Below are 18,167 nucleotides of genomic sequence, written 5' to 3'. Positions count from 1 at the left end.
AGACAGACGCTAGAAGTAATTTTTCACTTCCAGCATCTCTGACAGGGAGCACAGCTCTGCAGCGTTAACCAGGAAGTGCAGAGCTGTGCTTCATGTCAGACGCTAGAGGTGAACTATGACATCTAGCGTCTGTCTCTCTGTGTGCAGGGGAAGGACAGACAGGGGAAGGCAGGGGCAGCCGCAGCTGATGGGCGGGTGGCCGGACACATGGGCGGGCGGGTGGCCGGACACATGGGCGTGCGGTTCCTTGTCATCCCGGCGCACCTGCAGCCCAATAAATATATTTTTTAAAGTGTGTGTCCGCCGGGCCCCCCTGGCAGGCCTGGGCCCAGGTAAAATGTACCCGCCCCCCCTGCCTCTCGGCGGCCCTGCAGGTGGGCAGGCATATGCATACAGGGAGGTCGGACGTGATCATATGTACTGACCGTCCGACCTCCCTGATCCGGTCCGATACGCACGGGACCGCGCATCGGATCAGATATCACACACCTGCGATTTTGGGTAGATTTCATCCAATTATCGGCACAAAGTGCCGAAATCGGATGAAATCGTCCCAAAATCGCATAGTGTAGGGGGGCCTTTACAGTGTTGGCTCTGTGAGGATTTCACCCTGAAACCAGAAATTCCAGTGTTGAGGGAAAGCACTGTAATATATATATATATATATATATAGAAACTTGGAAGGAATGCATGCAGTATTTCTAGATTTAGATTCCTTGTGCACCTAAATAAACACAAGCAGAAGCAATGTGTGACATTTATGACCTTAGTTAAACCTTACGGCACATACAAGTGACACTAAAAAAAAACAGGATACCTTGAGATGTGAGCTTATTTATTATGATACAAATAATGTGTCTGTTTCAGATCATGAGGTCTGCTTATTATATAGTGGTAAGGCTTTTTTTATCACTGCTTATAGATACAATTACAGAATTGCAAAGTGCTACAATAAATATCCCTTTAGTGGTATTATCCTGGGGTGGTAAGTGTTAACTTTTTGGGGGGATATGTACAAGGTACTGTAGGCTACGTGCAAGCAGCTAGACAAATTTCAATACCACCTACTATAGGAGAAAAATGTATATATAAATTTAAAAAAAAAATACAAAAATAAGCAAAAACATATTTAACACAATATAATATTTTTTCATTTTAATTGCCCATGGCCTTATACTATATAAACATACAGATCTGTCCTCATACATCATTTCTGCAGTCGCGCTAAATCCCATGAGACTCCGCTACCGTCTGGCATCTCTTTAGCCGAGTATGCATCTTAATCACAATGCAATGTGAATAGGACACCCCGGGACACTGCGCTGATTAGTTTGATAGTATTTTTGTAAACTTGTGTGGGACTGTCTCTAAAACCATTACAGAGCATGATTTGGGCAGTGCAGTGCACAGGGGCCCCTATGTCTCTGTATCTCTCCTCCATGTCTCTCTCCCTCTCTTTGACCTATATTTGGCAAAAAAAAACCACAACATTATTTTCCTTTGATAAATAAAATACCGGTAAATGAATCTACTGTAAACACACCTTACTACTGCTATGCTTTGAGGAGCAAGGCACCATACAGTTTGGTAATTAGGGGTATGGGTAAAAACCAGACCAGGACAAGACCGCCGGACACCAAAATGTACAGTTCGGAGCTTGTAGCATCCGGTCCGGGGGGTGTCCCGTCCGGGGGTTTCCTGTCCGGGGGGCTGCCTGTGACACCTGTCGCCAGAGAGAGGAGGAGGAGGAGGGAGAAAATAAAGCCTCCCTGTATGGTCCGGGCATGTAGCAAAAACCGGACGGCCAGACCACACGGGGAGGCTGTAATCTCCCCTTCCCAATGTCCCTGATGATAGCTATCACTATAATTCAAAACATAACATTTAAAACTGTGAATAAAGCAAAATATCAAGCAACTGTGCAAACCCATGTTGCACTGCAGGTAGGGGAGATGTAATATGTGCAGAGAGAGTTAGATTTTGGAGGGGTGTGTTCAAACTGAAATCTAAATTGCAGTGTAAAAATAAAGCAGCCTGTATTTACCCTGCACAGAAACAATGTAACCCACCCAAATCTAAATCTATGCACTTATTACATTTGACCCATGAATCAGACCCAAAATCTTACATGTTTTAAAAGTCTTAAAAACTAAACAATTTACGACATCTAGTTTGTTTGCCTTATATTGTTTCCCCATTACCAGTTTCCCCATTACGGTACAGGATTACATGGTAAGCATAAGCTTCTTTGAGAAATAGGAGTTGTGTTTATAATGGGAAATGTTGTGTGAGTTGATGCAGAGTGATTATTCTCTACTGGTACAAATAGATGTCAGATTCAGACAGTGTTTAGAGTAACATGATATATTCCTTAAGACTCATGAATTTCTTCCGATTTCATTTCTAATGTTCTTTCTATTTTTTTCAAATTGTCAAATGTTAGGTATTATGCTTTATTAGACTCTTAGTACATCAAGAGATAAGTCACAGAGTAATACTGTATGTTTATATTAAATTATAGTTCGTACAGTCTGCCGATTTGAAATCCGTTTTCTTGCTCTCTCTTTTTATTAAAATCTGTATTGTGGGTGAAGTTGCGGACCCTATGTGCTCCTAGGGAATATTGTTGGGTCACTTGAGGTGTGGTAGAATGGGTGAACAGTCGTCACCAAAGGCTCCCCACATGTATGGATTTAGCAACAAGGAAAACTATTTCAGCAAAATAGTAAACCAGACTCAAGTTCATTCAACCAAACTGTAAAATAATAGCGAGATGCTGGGAAGCTTATTGATGTTTAGCTTAAGGGGGTATTCAATATTCAATCTAGGATAACGGCTGTCGATCCCTGCCGACAGCCGTGATTCTGGCCCATTTGCGGTCAGCCCGACAGCTGAACAACAGGCAGGATTCAATGTCCCCCCTGCCGATTGGGGCAAAGGGGGCGTGGCCGCAAAAAAAACAGCCGTGGATTGTCGATCTGCAGTTAGTTAACTAGAATAATTAATGCTTTTCAAACATCAAATCAAGTATAAATCATGGTTTATCTTCAAAATTTGGAAATCTTTCACTGTATACCACTATCCCATATTTCCAAATAGCCACGGCAATTTATTGTGTCTAATTACAGCCAATGGAGCTATTCAATTAACCAGCACTTATTGGGGATTTTGTTTTGCCTTAGGGAGCTGAAACGAAATCCCTGAAAACTAGCCTTTTTTCTCCTGCAATTGTGGTCGTGAAAATCATAGATCCGTGACTTTTTGCAATATAACGGTACATTTGTCCGGCACAACAAATGGGTGCCTAATTGGATAGCGCCAAAAAACTAGTTGATAAAAAAATTCAGGACTAACTGGATACGCTCCTATATTTATAACCTTTGCATGTATGCAACAAACTAGTTTATCAACACTTTTTAAAACAGCTCCAGTTTCTCTAATCGCAGCTCTCAAGATTGACCTGTTAGGCAGTTGCTGAAGTCGCACTGATATAAGAATGAAGCACAAAGGTTTTGGAGACAGGCCACATGTTATGAGAGATAGCCCAGTGCAAGTTCATTATAAGCAAAATGGTTAGGGTTGTAGGCAGATAATAATGGTCAAAATGACAGATGAAACTAGGTGAGTAACAATAGAAGTAGCAAAAGCTGGGAAGTGCACTAAGGTGCAAGTACCCCTTTCACACCAGACAAAATTCCTGGGTTGGCCGGTATTTCAACCCTGCTGTCTAGCAGGGTTGCTCCCACAACCAGCCCAGGTTACGGGCTGGTGTGAAAGTGGGTGGTGGGCAGTGGGTGGCGGGCAGTGGGTGGCGGGCAGCGGGGTCCAGGCTTCAGAGTTCCGGGCAGCGGCGGCTTGGATATTGTAGCGCTATTTGCCGAGTGGCAGGGCGGGAAGCGCTGCTGAATTTGAAAACATATTAAAAAGACTGGCCAGACGCTCTCAGTCAATCAGTCACTCCCGAAAATGCAGGGACTAGGCTGGTGTGAAAAGGACCAACCAGGGAATGTCCCTGCTTGATCCCTGGACTAAGTCCTGGCATTTTCTGGTGTGAAAGGGGTATAATTCACTCACTGAATTTGTCTGTAAACACAATGATGCTGCCTGTTAGTGCACAGTAGAATAATAAGGAAGATAGTGACCTATAATAATAACTTTGTTTTTATGTTTTCAGTCAACTCCAAAATAACGTAATTCCTAATGGCGTAAGCACAAATGAGGCATGTACTGTTTGGATGAGTGAATAAACAAATAAATAATGATAGATGAATGAAGCTGATAAAAATAATTAGCTGATTCTATGAAATTGCATAACTACACATTTATGCTGTCTACACACGGGTACAATCAGCATGAGATTTTGACTATATAGTCAAAATCGCATCGGGATCGTAAGCAGATCACATGCAGATCGCACAGGATTTTTACCTTGCCATCCCGATGCACGCTCCCGTGACAGCACAAATCGAAACCCAGATAGACAGGGCAGCAATGACTATATATTGAAAATTTAATGTAGAAAGTATCAATTGTATGCAAATAGTCGAATACCAAGGGGAACTCACCATGTGTACACACCATTAGAATTGAGTGCAGGTTATTTTATTTACAGATGTATAGAAAAAAAGGAAAATATAAAATAGATCCCACAAGACCATAAAACATGATGGATAATCTGATTTTTACTATTTATAGTGATTAAATACATTTATGCATTGTACTATTTTAAAACTTTAAGAAAGTGTACTTTGTACTTGTACATGTATTATCTAATAACACATCTATAAGTGTGTTGATATTTTTTCTTTTGCTCTGAGCCACACAAGATAAATGAACTTCATGGTTTGCTGACGCCTTCAAGCTGTGGAAAAAACACTGTTGCACATTCCAGTCCTTATCTGTATATTATTACCGTATTCAATATAAAACACTTCTACTTGCATATAAAGCTATTAACCATACTGCACCAGCATATATCCCTGCACTTATCACAAAATATCTCTCATCTCGACCACTACACTCTACATAAGATCTGCGTCTCTCTTCTGCACGGATCACTAGCTCCCATTCATTATTACAGGACTTTCATTGGGCTGCTCCCATCCTATGGAATGCCCTTCCACGCACATTAAGACTCTCCACCAGTCTCCAAACTTTCAAGCGTTCCCTGAAAACTCACCTCTTCAGGCAAGCCTATCATATTTAAGTTCTACATGCATAACCCTCCGAGGCACTTATGTATTATACAGCTTCCCTTATGGACTTGTAACTTGGTGGGACTGCTATGCTATTACTGGTGCCTGTCCTTGTGTTTCCCCTATATCCCTATAGATTGTAAGCTTGCAGCAGGGCCCTTCTACCTCCAAGTCTGTCTGTTGTTGCCCAGTTTGTCTTATCACTCTCTACTATTGTAAAGCGCAACGGAATCTGCTGCGCTATATAAGAAACTGTAAATAAATAAATAATATTATATAAGAACTCTATACTAAGATTAAAAGCAGTTTTGCTGTTGTTTACAGTGTGTGGGTAATAATTCCAGGGGCTCTTGGTGTATTTGAAGCAACTGGTATAGATATCTGTTTATTTAGATCCTGCGCAAACCGCAAATCTCTGTCCCGGTACTGTATTATGCTATGACCATATCCTTCTTTCACATATGGATACAACCGCATGTTAACTCCTGAAAAATCTCCCTGAAACAATAGGAAAAGGGAAGTATTTGATCTTTGCTTATATACTTTATTGAAGCACTGGTGAGGGGTACTTTGCCTGCCTTTTTCTTGTCTGTACATTTGGGGTGAGGAAGAACACCCTCATAAAGTACACATCCCAGCTGCCTCCTATTGCGCAGAACTTGATCCACTCACACTTGTGTGTTTCTACAAATCTCTGTCCCTGCTTTCACTTGTGCTTTTTTTTTTTCAATTCAGGGCTTATTTGAAGGGCAAGATGCTATGGAAGGGTTATCTCCTCCTCACTGTCGGCTTAATGCAGTTGACAAGTATTATCTGCAGTATGCACTTGCATGGCCAATGGCCAAACATGCGAGTTGATCTTTGACCGGTCCGAGATGGTATCTTGAGAAACCTTTCTGGATTCATAAGTCTCCAAAAGACAGTTATAATTATTATCCGTTATTTATATAGCATACACATATTCTACAGCGCTTTACAGAGAATATTTAAACATTCACATCTGCCCCGTGAAGCTTACAATCTATATCCCCTACAACATGTACACGCATACATTTTAGAGTTAATTTTGTTAGGAGCCAAATAACCTACCAGTATATTTTTGAAATGTGGGAGAAAACCAGAGTACCTGGAGGAAACCCACACAAGTACGGGGAGAATATACAAACTCCGCACAGTTAGGGCCACGGTGGGAATTGAACCCATGACGTCAGTGCTGTGAGGCAGTAATGCTAACCATTACACCATCCGTACTGCCCAATATATTTTAATTCTAATGACTTGCTGCTTGCTAAATTGGTGCATACCTTCATCCCTGCATACATCTATGGCAGTGGTTCCCAACCCAAGTAACCCCAACTGTGCATGTTTTGCAGGTCTCCACATAGAATCACAAGTGCTATAATTAGCTCCACCTGTGGATCTTTTCAAATGTGTCTGAATAATGAGTGCACCTCCCGAGTGACCTGGAAAACGTGCACTGTTGGGTTTACTTGAGGACCAGGGTTGGGAACCACAGATCTATGGGAACAGTGATAAGCATATAGGAAAGAGCACCAAATATCTTATTTGTGTTTGTTATTGCCACCCAGTGTAAATTATTTCACAGAAATGTAATTATTATTATAACAATTTGTAAAGGTTGCACAGAAAAATGGAATCCTAATCATTTTTATTAATAGATAAATCAGACAATCAACCTAAGGGTTATAGACTGGCAGCTGTAAAGATGTTGCTTCTCCCCAAAATTCTTTATGTTTTTTTTCAAGCAGTTTATTTATTTACGGTTTCTTATATAGCGCAGCAGATTCCGTTGCGCTTTACAATAGTAAACAGTGATAAAACAAACTGGGCAACAACAGACAGACTTGGAGGTAGGAGGGCCCAGCTGCAAGCTTACAATCTATAGGGACATAGGAGGGAAACACAAGGACAGGCACCAGTAATAGCATAGCAGTCCCACCAAGTTACAAGTCCAGAAGGGAAGCTATATAAAACATAACCCTCAGAGGGTTATGCGTGTAGAACTTAACTATGATAGGCTTGCCTGAAGAGGTGAGTTTTCAGGGAACACTTGAAAGTCCTGTAATAGTAAATGGGAGCTGGTGATCCCTGCAGAAGAGAGATGCAGATCTTGTGCAGAGCGTAGTGGTCGAGATGGGAGATATTTTGTGATAAGTAAAGAGATATATGCTGGTGCAGTATGGTTTTTTTTCCAAAACATTTTTCTTTTATTACAGCAGAAAAGCAATGAACAACAGGAGACATCTGTACATAGTATTGTTCCTCATACATTCCATGTAATAAAGCTTTGTACATCCAAATGAATTATTGTCACCGTCTTTCCTTCATTAACCATACAAAAATGCCAACCCTAAAGTAAACACCCCCTCTCCCCAAGCCCTGCCCCCCTAACCCCCCCCCCCCCCCCCAACCCCTCCCCAGTCAGGTCCTGGGTGCAATTTATACATTACTGAGCGATCTAGTCAGGTACCATGTGGTACCCTCATATAGTGAGTAAATACATTGTTTAGAGTCGTTATCTAATGAGTCTATGTATATTCCCCATTTATGCATGAATTTTTTAACCCCTTGTTCCACATGTGGTACTGTAGACCGCCTATCTAGATGAAGAAGGTTCAACAAAGTAATTTTAACATGATGAAGGAACGGGGGAGAGGACACTGTCCAACTCCTCAATATGATTTTTTTGTTGCCACTGTCACCACAATTGTGAGAAAAGGGACAAGTGCTGTTTTATGGCTTTGTAGGTTCCAGTTCACACATAGCATAGCAAGAGGATCTTCAGTGAATTTTAAATGACACACTTCATTTACAAATCCAATTGCCTTGTCCCAAAATTTCCTTATGCGTCCACAGTCCCACATACTATGAAAGAAGTAAGCCCCTGGGCCCTTACATTTCAGACACCTCCCCGACTCCCCCGGCACAAAATATTTCCTTTGTGCCTGAGATATATATGCCCTATATAAGGTCTATAATATGGACCTCCTGCATCTGGGCTGAGCAAAGTATTTTCAGCGTCTTCTCCATAGGTTTTAGTAAGATCTTAGCCTCTGATATGCCAGGAATATCTCCACTCCAAGACGTTATTGCATCAGTCCAGATCTTCTCTGGTTGTGTCGGGAGGAGATCAGTATAAACATATCTAAGTCTAAAGGGTCCTGTAGTACTAAGTACCAAAATTGATTGTAATACATCTGGTACCTCAGGATTTAGCATAGGGGCCGGCATCGACTGTATATAATGCCTTACTTGGAAATACATAAACATATCGCTATTGGGTATTGTGTATTTATCTTTGATATCCTGAAATGACATCAATCGCCCCCCTGGATCGAATGGTGCAGTATGGTTAATAGCTTTATATGCAAGTAGAAGTGTTTTATATTGAATACGGTAAGATACAGGCAACCAATGGAGGGACTGGCAGAGCGGATCAGCAGACGATGAGCAGTGGAGAGAGTCTGTTCTTGGGAAGACCAGTTAGAAGACTATTGCAGTAATCAATGCGGGATATAAAGAGTGCATGGATAAGAGATTTAGTAGTGACTTGTGTGAGATACGGTCGTATTTTGGATATGTTTTTTAGATGCATGTAACATGATTTGGAGAGAGATTGAATGTGGGGAAGAAAAGACAGCTCAGAGTCGAGGATGACCCCTAGGCAACGAGCTTGCGGGTTCGAGTAGATTGTCAAGTTGTCAACAGTTATGGAGACTATATCAGGATGGTAACTGTTCTTGGTTGGTGGGAATATAAGTAATTTTGGAAATATTGAGTTTGAGGTGGCGAGAAGACATCCAAGTTGAGATGGAAGAGAGACATTCAGAGACTCGGCCCAAGACCACTGGTGACAACTCTGAGGTTGATAGATAGATTTGAGTATCATCCACATATAAGTGATACTGAAATCCGAAAGAGCGAATTAGTTTGCCAAGAGAGGAAGTATAGATTCCCTATTTATATCACGTTCATACATTTACCAATTTTATGCCATTTCTTCTTCCTATATATGGAAAGAAAAATGCTCTAGATTATCTTGTGACCTAAATTTAGAGGCGGCCTTACCGCTCCTAATCTGTAGTTATACCAACTGGCCAGCATGTTTACCCAGCTATTAGATTGGTTTAATATTTCTTTCCCTAAACTCTGGGTTATGGTGGAATGTTTTTTTAGTGGGCAACTGAATAATGGGATACTATGATTGAAATAACTGGTAAACTGACATTACCCACAGCCCAATTGTCCTTACAAGCTCTGTCTTATTTGATCCCAGACCTCTCTTTGTCCCTGTAGGTGGTACAGAGGCTTCCCAAGTATACCTTTTGGAGAACTCTGGTGTCAAATCCTTTGTCAACTTCAATCTCAATATGATATGCCCAGTGATGACTTTTACAAATATTTGCGTTTTATCATTTTCTCCAGTCACTACAAATGAGCTTGTCAATGCCCACCCCTCCCCATCTCTCGTATTATCCAAACTGTCCACCCTACCTCTAAGAAGTCATATTTCTTTATGGTATAAGTACCTTTTGGCCCCAAGTGAGGTGGATAAATTACCAGTTCAGATCAAAACAGAGGAGGAATTGGATGTCTCTATATCAGATGAAGAGTGGGATATGATTATTTTGTTTCTTATGTCAAAATGTATCAACCGCTCAGAGATGTTGGTTAAGCTTATGCAACATATATATCTCTTGTACTGTAAGTCACTGTTTTCTTGTTTTGCTTATTTGTTTATGTACTTTGTTAGGCATTGCAGGAAGCTTGTGGTACCATATTAAAAAATAGGATAATAATATTTCAGTAGAAGGTGGCTGGAAACAGGAGACATGTGGACAAGGTCTAAGAGAGCAGAGAGTTACTACAGACACTGCAGCTGTAAATATATGCACGAGCATGACATACTATTGGCTAAAATAGAATCTGCTTTAGACAAACATTGTCAGGGGAGGTGTGTGAGCATAGCAGTGAATCCGGGGACTTCCCCTGGGATAGATTTCCTTCTCTCAGTAGAAATACACATCCAGCTGCTGTCCACCTTAAATGTCATGTCATTGCTAATGTGATATACTTTTGGCTCTTCCCCAGTTTCGCAGACGCCTCTCAGCCCGACCTGCTGTTGGCAGAGCACTTGGCACTAATTATAAACATACAACGTTCGAAAATAATTTTTCCAATAAATTCAAAGTGCAGCTTAGAGTAATTACTGGATATTGAACCATATGCAGTTCCCAAATTTGATGTAATTAATAAGAAAGACTGCACAAGGCTATCATCTTGCAACCTTATATAGTATTTAACGCCTGAATATAAAAAAAATATTTTTGTACTGGTATTAAGAAATAGGTTCAGAACATCTTGTTATTAGTCAACTCTTCGTCTGCTTGTCTTCAGTTTTCAAGCAGGCTGGGAAAGAAGACTCTGTAGACAATTATCTCATCACAATGTTCACAGCAGTACAGAGTTTTACTGGAAATGGAAAGTAAAGACCTGTCTGTCCGGTGATTGGTCAGGCTGCATGAAACGAAGGCACGAGAAAGGAAATGGTAACAAGTTAATGGAACGGGCAGGTTGCCCTAAAAGCACAGTCAGTAGTACCGCCAGGGGTGCTCAAGAAGATCTGTGGTATTAATTCTTCTCTGTTTGAAATGAAGATTATACATCCAGCTTGTTTACATTTTACAGTACATTGCATGTTAAATAGTTATGATCAGATTATTAAAGAGAATCAATATTCCATTGTCCAAAGAAAATTTTTAATAAACCCCTCCAAATAAATAAAAAAGTAGGATACTGTATTCTCCGACAGCCAAAGTTGAGGGTTATAGATATACCACAACTAACCACAGGTTGCCTGGCGTACAGCGCCACAAGCCAGTTCTGTGGGACGCAGTGAAAAAGTTCTCTTGAATAAACTCGATGCACTTCTACTTCAGTTCTACAGCCAGGAAAGTGCTGGTAATACTCATTATGGAGCAGCTTTGGAGTCTCCGGCTCCACGTAAAATGAGCAGCGCTGCCAAGTATTAACCCTTATTCTGTTATTCTTTCATTCTCTATCTGTTTTCAGCACGATAAAACAAGGTGTTAATGAAAGATTAATACAAAATGGATTGTGTCTTAGGTATATGTGTTTTGTTCTGTCTTACAGGGCTTTATATTCTGATAGGAGCCGGGGCCTTGATGATGGTCATTGGCTTCTTTGGCTGCTGTGGAGCTGCTCGGGAATCTCAGTGTTTGCTTGGAGCGGTAAGTGGAAATTCCGCACCTGCTCAGGATATATATTTTCAGCCTTGTACATTCAGTGAAAACAACATACTTATAAATAATGACACATTTCCCTGTATGTTTGCATATATTAGAACAGAATGACATACAGTACTATTCAAAGACAGAATAGAACACAGAGGTAAATGCAGGGTTTTTAGAGGGGGAAGGGGGGCAGGACATCTAGTGGTACTGGGACTCCTTGATGCAATTAGTTTATGTTATGGAGATGTGTTTTTTGCTTATGACTCTACGTTGCCCATAGTTACACACAATCGGTCCCAGTGCATGCATAATAGCTTATTCAATTGTTGCCTGCAGTGAAATAAATGCTCTATGGTCCTTATTCTGGTTGGTGCGGTAATATCCGCGTGCGTTCGTGCTGCCGATGTTTTGTGTCTGCGCATGTGCAGAGGAGTCTCTGCGCATGTGCGAGCGGGGCGTACGGCCAAATCCCGCGTGAAATGTGAACACTCCGAACAGGGGGTGGAGAGGGGCGTGTAGGGCTATTTGGGCTCATTACCATATGCATACGCCCCGCGTTTCATGGGCGTCTGCGACCATCGAATGATGGGGGAGGTTCCCTGAGATTGAGGAGGCGTATTCCGTGAAAAATACACATGCGGTCCTTTCGGCCAGCTTCTTACCGCGTACGGACGGAGTTGGCGATCCGTATGGAAGGCTGGGTTTCGCACGCACGGTCCTGGCCGCATATTCGGATCCAGCCGCACCGATCAGAATAAGGGCCTATATGCTGTAGTTTTGTTAGGAAATATGGAAAAAATAAGAAATTTAATAACCTGTTAATTTATTGTATTCTGTATTTGCTTTTTCTTTTATAGTTTTTCGCCTGTCTACTTGTCATTTTTGCCACAGAAATCACTGCAGGTGTATTTGCTTTCTTGGGTAAAAAAATGGTAAGATTTTGATTACTATATTGATCTAAAAAAAAATTATTTTGGATTTATTTAGCATTTCAGAAATACTGTGTCTTGAAATATGTTATTATAAATATATTTTAGACTTTCTAAAATAACAGAAGCTTAAGGCCCATACATACTTGCAGACTTTGAGCTGAAAATCACTCAAAACAGCTGTTTTGAGCGATTTTCAGTTCAAAGTCTGCAAGTGTGTATCTATATATTACTGATACCACTGGGCACCAATGTATATATATAAGCCAGTAATATATACATTGCTGGCACATGCCAGCAATGTATATATCACTGGCACCACTGGGCACCAATGTGTTTTTTTTTAAGCCAGTAATATATAGATTGCTGGCACATGCCAGCAATCTATATATTACTGATTCCACTGGGCACCAATGTAATATATTTAAGCCAGTACATATATACATTGCTGGCACAGACCAGCAATGTATATAATTGGCACCACTGCCCACCAATGTTTATATTTTTATATGCCCACTGCCACCAATGTAGTGAATATATACTGTATATACTGGCTAGCACCAACTATATAAATATAAGATTTCTTAGCAAAAACCGTAGAGTGCCGCCCAAAACCCCTGCATATATATATATATATATATATATATATATATATATATATACACACAAATACAGGGACTCAACACTCTCCATAATGAACTAACTCACCTTAGTATATAATTAATCAAATAAATAATGGGGTTTTAGTTCATGAATTGATCAATGCATTTAAGCTTGCAGCCCATCGCCAAGGGACCCCATTTCACTGCAAGTCCTACACTAGCATTTGTTTCTCAAGAGCCTGCCAACTGCTGACACATCATAGCTAAAGTCGACATGTGCTTTTTCCTGGTTTAAAGCTCACCTGCCAAGTGCCTTATGGCTTTTAAAGATGAGGCAGTCACCTAACACAACACCTGACTTAGAATTAAAGGGGCAGCTGTAACAGGTTACAGATAAATTAGCTCATCTGGGGTGAAAGAGAAAGCTATGATCACAGTAACAAAGGTTAATAAAAATTAACCCACATATATACACACATACAGAGTACCACAACACTCGCCATCCCTGCGAATGGGGTGCAAACAGCACTCGCCATTCCCAGGTTGGGGTGAAAGTGGCCTGTGACCACATGCTCTAATACATACAAATACAGGGACTCAACACTCTCCATAATGAACTAACTCACCTTAGTATATAATTAATCAAATAAATAATGGGGTTTTAGTTCATGAATTGATCAATGCATTTAAGCTTGCAGCCCATCGCCAAGGGACCCCATTTCACTGCAAGTCCTACACTAGCATTTGTTTCTCAAGAGCCTGCCAACTGCTGACACATCATAGCTAAAGTCGACATGTGCTTTTTCCTGGTTTAAAGCTCACCTGCCAAGTGCCTTATGGCTTTTAAAGATGAGGCAGTCACCTAACACAACACCTGACTTAGAATTAAAGGGGCAGCTGTAACAGGTTACAGATAAATTAGCTCATCTGGGGTGAAAGAGAAAGCTATGATCACAGTAACAAAGGTTAATAAAAATTAACCCACATATATACACACATACAGAGTACCACAACACTCGCCATCCCTGCGAATGGGGTGCAAACAGCACTCGCCATTCCCAGGTTGGGGTGAAAGTGGCCTGTGACCACATGCTCTAATACATACAAATACAGGGACTCAACACTCTCCATAATGAACTAACTCACCTTAGTATATAATTAATCAAATAAATAATGGGGTTTTAGTTCATGAATTGATCAATGCATTTAAGCTTGCAGCCCATCGCCAAGGGACCCCATTTCACTGCAAGTCCTACACTAGCATTTGTTTCTCAAGAGCCTGCCAACTGCTGACACATCATAGCTAAAGTCGACATGTGCTTTTTCCTGGTTTAAAGCTCACCTGCCAAGTGCCTTATGGCTTTTAAAGATGAGGCAGTCACCTAACACAACACCTGACTTAGAATTAAAGGGGCAGCTGTAACAGGTTACAGATAAATTAGCTCATCTGGGGTGAAAGAGAAAGCTATGATCACAGTAACAAAGGTTAATAAAAATTAACCCACATATATACACACATACAGAGTACCACAACACTCGCCATCCCTGCGAATGGGGTGCAAACAGCACTCGCCATTCCCAGGTTGGGGTGAAAGTGGCCTGTGACCACATGCTCTAATACATACAAATACAGGGACTCAACACTCTCCATAATGAACTAACTCACCTTAGTATATAATTAATCAAATAAATAATGGGGTTTTAGTTCATGAATTGATCAATGCATTTAAGCTTGCAGCCCATCGCCAAGGGACCCCATTTTACTGCAAGTCCTACACTAGCATTTGTTTCTCAAGAGCCTGCCAACTGCTGACACATCATAGCTAAAGTCGACATGTGCTTTTTCCTGGTTTAAAGCTCACCTGCCAAGTGCCTTATGGCTTTTAAAGATGAGGCAGTCACCTAACACAACACCTGACTTAGAATTAAAGGGGCAGCTGTAACAGGTTACAGATAAATTAGCTCATCTGGGGTGAAAGAGAAAGCTATGATCACAGTAACAAAGGTTAATAAAAATTAACCCACATATATACACACATACAGAGTACCACAACACTCGCCATCCCTGCGAATGGGGTGCAAACAGCACTCGCCATTCCCAGGTTGGGGTGAAAGTGGCCTGTGACCACATGCTCTAATACATACAAATACAGGGACTCAACACTCTCCATAATGAACTAACTCACCTTAGTATATAATTAATCAAATAAATAATGGGGTTTTAGTTCATGAATTGATCAATGCATTTAAGCTTGCAGCCCATCGCCAAGGGACCCCATTTCACTGCAAGTCCTACACTAGCATTTGTTTCTCAAGAGCCTGCCAACTGCTGACACATCATAGCTAAAGTCGACATGTGCTTTTTCCTGGTTTAAAGCTCACCTGCCAAGTGCCTTATGGCTTTTAAAGATGAGGCAGTCACCTAACACAACACCTGACTTAGAATTAAAGGGGCAGCTGTAACAGGTTACAGATAAATTAGCTCATCTGGGGTGAAAGAGAAAGCTATGATCACAGTAACAAAGGTTAATAAAAATTAACCCACATATATACACACATACAGAGTACCACAACACTCGCCATCCCTGCGAATGGGGTGCAAACAGCACTCGCCATTCCCAGGTTGGGGTGAAAGTGGCCTGTGACCACATGCTCTAATACATACAAATACAGGGACTCAACACTCTCCATAATGAACTAACTCACCTTAGTATATAATTAATCAAATAAATAATGGGGTTTTAGTTCATGAATTGATCAATGCATTTAAGCTTGCAGCCCATCGCCAAGGGACCCCATTTCACTGCAAGTCCTACACTAGCATTTGTTTCTCAAGAGCCTGCCAACTGCTGACACATCATAGCTAAAGTCGACATGTGCTTTTTCCTGGTTTAAAGCTCACCTGCCAAGTGCCTTATGGCTTTTAAAGATGAGGCAGTCACCTAACACAACACCTGACTTAGAATTAAAGGGGCAGCTGTAACAGGTTACAGATAAATTAGCTCATCTGGGGTGAAAGAGAAAGCTATGATCACAGTAACAAAGGTTAATAAAAATTAACCCACATATATACACACATACAGAGTACCACAACACTCGCCATCCCTGCGAATGGGGTGCAAACAGCACTCGCCATTCCCAGGTTGGGGTGAAAGTGGCCTGTGACTGCCTCATCTTTAAAAGCCATAAGGCACTTGGCAGGTGAGCTTTAAACCAGGAAAAAGCACATGTCGACTTTAGCTATGATGTGTCAGCAGTTGGCAGGCTCTTGAGAAACAAATGCTAGTGTAGGACTTGCAGTGAAATGGGGTCCCTTGGCGATGGGCTGCAAGCTTAAATGCATTGATCAATTCATGAACTAAAACCCCATTATTTATTTGATTAATTATATACTAAGGTGAGTTAGTTCATTATGGAGAGTGTTGAGTCCCTGTATTTGTATGTATTAGAGCATGTGGTCACAGGCCACTTTCACCCCAACCTGGGAATGGCGAGTGCTGTTTGCACCCCATTCGCAGGGATGGCGAGTGTTGTGGTACTCTGTATGTGTGTATATATGTGGGTTAATTTTTATTAACCTTTGTTACTGTGATCATAGCTTTCTCTTTCACCCCAGATGAGCTAATTTATCTTTAACCTGTTACAGCTGCCCCTTTAATTCTAAGTCAGGTGTTGTGTTAGGTGACTGCCTCATCTTTAAAAGCCATAAGGCACTTGGCAGGTGAGCTTTAAACCAGGAAAAAGCACATGTCGACTTTAGCTATGATGTGTCAGCAGTTGGCAGGCTCTTGAGAAACAAATGCTAGTGTAGGACTTGCAGTGAAATGGGGTCCCTTGGCGATGGGCTGCAAGCTTAAATGCATTGATCAATTCATGAACTAAAACCCCATTATTTATTTGATTAATTATATACTAAGGTGAGTTAGTTCATTATGGAGAGTGTTGAGTCCCTGTATTTGTATGTATTAGAGCATGTGGTCACAGGCCACTTTCACCCCAACCTGGGAATGGCGAGTGCTGTTTGCACCCCATTCGCAGGGATGGCGAGTGTTGTGGTACTCTGTATGTGTGTATATATGTGGGTTAATTTTTATTAACCTTTGTTACTGTGATCATAGCTTTCTCTTTCACCCCAGATGAGCTAATTTATCTGTAACCTGTTACAGCTGCCCCTTTAATTCTAAGTCAGGTGTTGTGTTAGGTGACTGCCTCATCTTTAAAAGCCATAAGGCACTTGGCAGGTGAGCTTTAAACCAGGAAAAAGCACATGTCGACTTTAGCTATGATGTGTCAGCAGTTGGCAGGCTCTTGAGAAACAAATGCTAGTGTAGGACTTGCAGTGAAATGGGGTCCCTTGGCGATGGGCTGCAAGCTTAAATGCATTGATCAATTCATGAACTAAAACCCCATTATTTATTTGATTAATTATATACTAAGGTGAGTTAGTTCATTATGGAGAGTGTTGAGTCCCTGTATTTGTATGTATTAGAGCATGTGGTCACAGGCCACTTTCACCCCAACCTGGGAATGGCGAGTGCTGTTTGCACCCCATTCGCAGGGATGGCGAGTGTTGTGGTACTCTGTATGTGTGTATATATGTGGGTTAATTTTTATTAACCTTTGTTACTGTGATCATAGCTTTCTCTTTCACCCCAGATGAGCTAATTTATCTGTAACCTGTTACAGCTGCCCCTTTAATTCTAAGTCAGGTGTTGTGTTAGGTGACTGCCTCATCTTTAAAAGCCATAAGGCACTTGGCAGGTGAGCTTTAAACCAGGAAAAAGCACATGTCGACTTTAGCTATGATGTGTCAGCAGTTGGCAGGCTCTTGAGAAACAAATGCTAGTGTAGGACTTGCAGTGAAATGGGGTCCCTTGGCGATGGGCTGCAAGCTTAAATGCATTGATCAATTCATGAACTAAAACCCCATTATTTATTTGATTAATTATATACTAAGGTGAGTTAGTTCATTATGGAGAGTGTTGAGTCCCTGTATTTGTATGTATTAGAGCATGTGGTCACAGGCCACTTTCACCCCAACCTGGGAATGGCGAGTGCTGTTTGCACCCCATTCGCAGGGATGGCGAGTGTTGTGGTACTCTGTATGTGTGTATATATGTGGGTTAATTTTTATTAACCTTTGTTACTGTGATCATAGCTTTCTCT

The 18,167-nt window shown here is 41.2% G+C and overlaps 1 protein-coding gene and 1 long non-coding RNA gene across 2 annotated transcripts in view; one reads left to right on the top strand and one right to left on the bottom strand.

Annotated features, from left to right (window-relative positions):
• Positions 1 to 18,167, bottom strand: part of LOC146059975 (uncharacterized) — a 175,331-nt gene that overhangs the window by 59,400 nt on the left and 97,764 nt on the right. The window lies entirely within an intron of this gene.
• Positions 1 to 18,167, top strand: part of TSPAN2 (tetraspanin 2) — a 167,342-nt gene that overhangs the window by 124,000 nt on the left and 25,175 nt on the right. Inside the window, exons 3-4 of the mRNA XM_083172713.1 lie at positions 11,370 to 11,467; positions 12,328 to 12,402. Of these exons, the coding sequence (XP_083028839.1) occupies positions 11,370 to 11,467; positions 12,328 to 12,402 (173 nt within the window). The remainder of the gene's footprint in view (positions 1 to 11,369; positions 11,468 to 12,327; positions 12,403 to 18,167) is intronic.

This window comes from Crinia signifera, chromosome 2 (genome assembly GCF_055691185.1).
Source record: "Crinia signifera chromosome 2, ASM5569118v1, whole genome shotgun sequence".
In the NCBI taxonomy this organism is placed as follows: domain Eukaryota; kingdom Metazoa; phylum Chordata; class Amphibia; order Anura; family Myobatrachidae; genus Crinia; species Crinia signifera.
The sequence above is the reverse complement of the archived record's forward strand: the minus strand, read 5'-3'. Positions and strand labels throughout refer to the sequence as shown.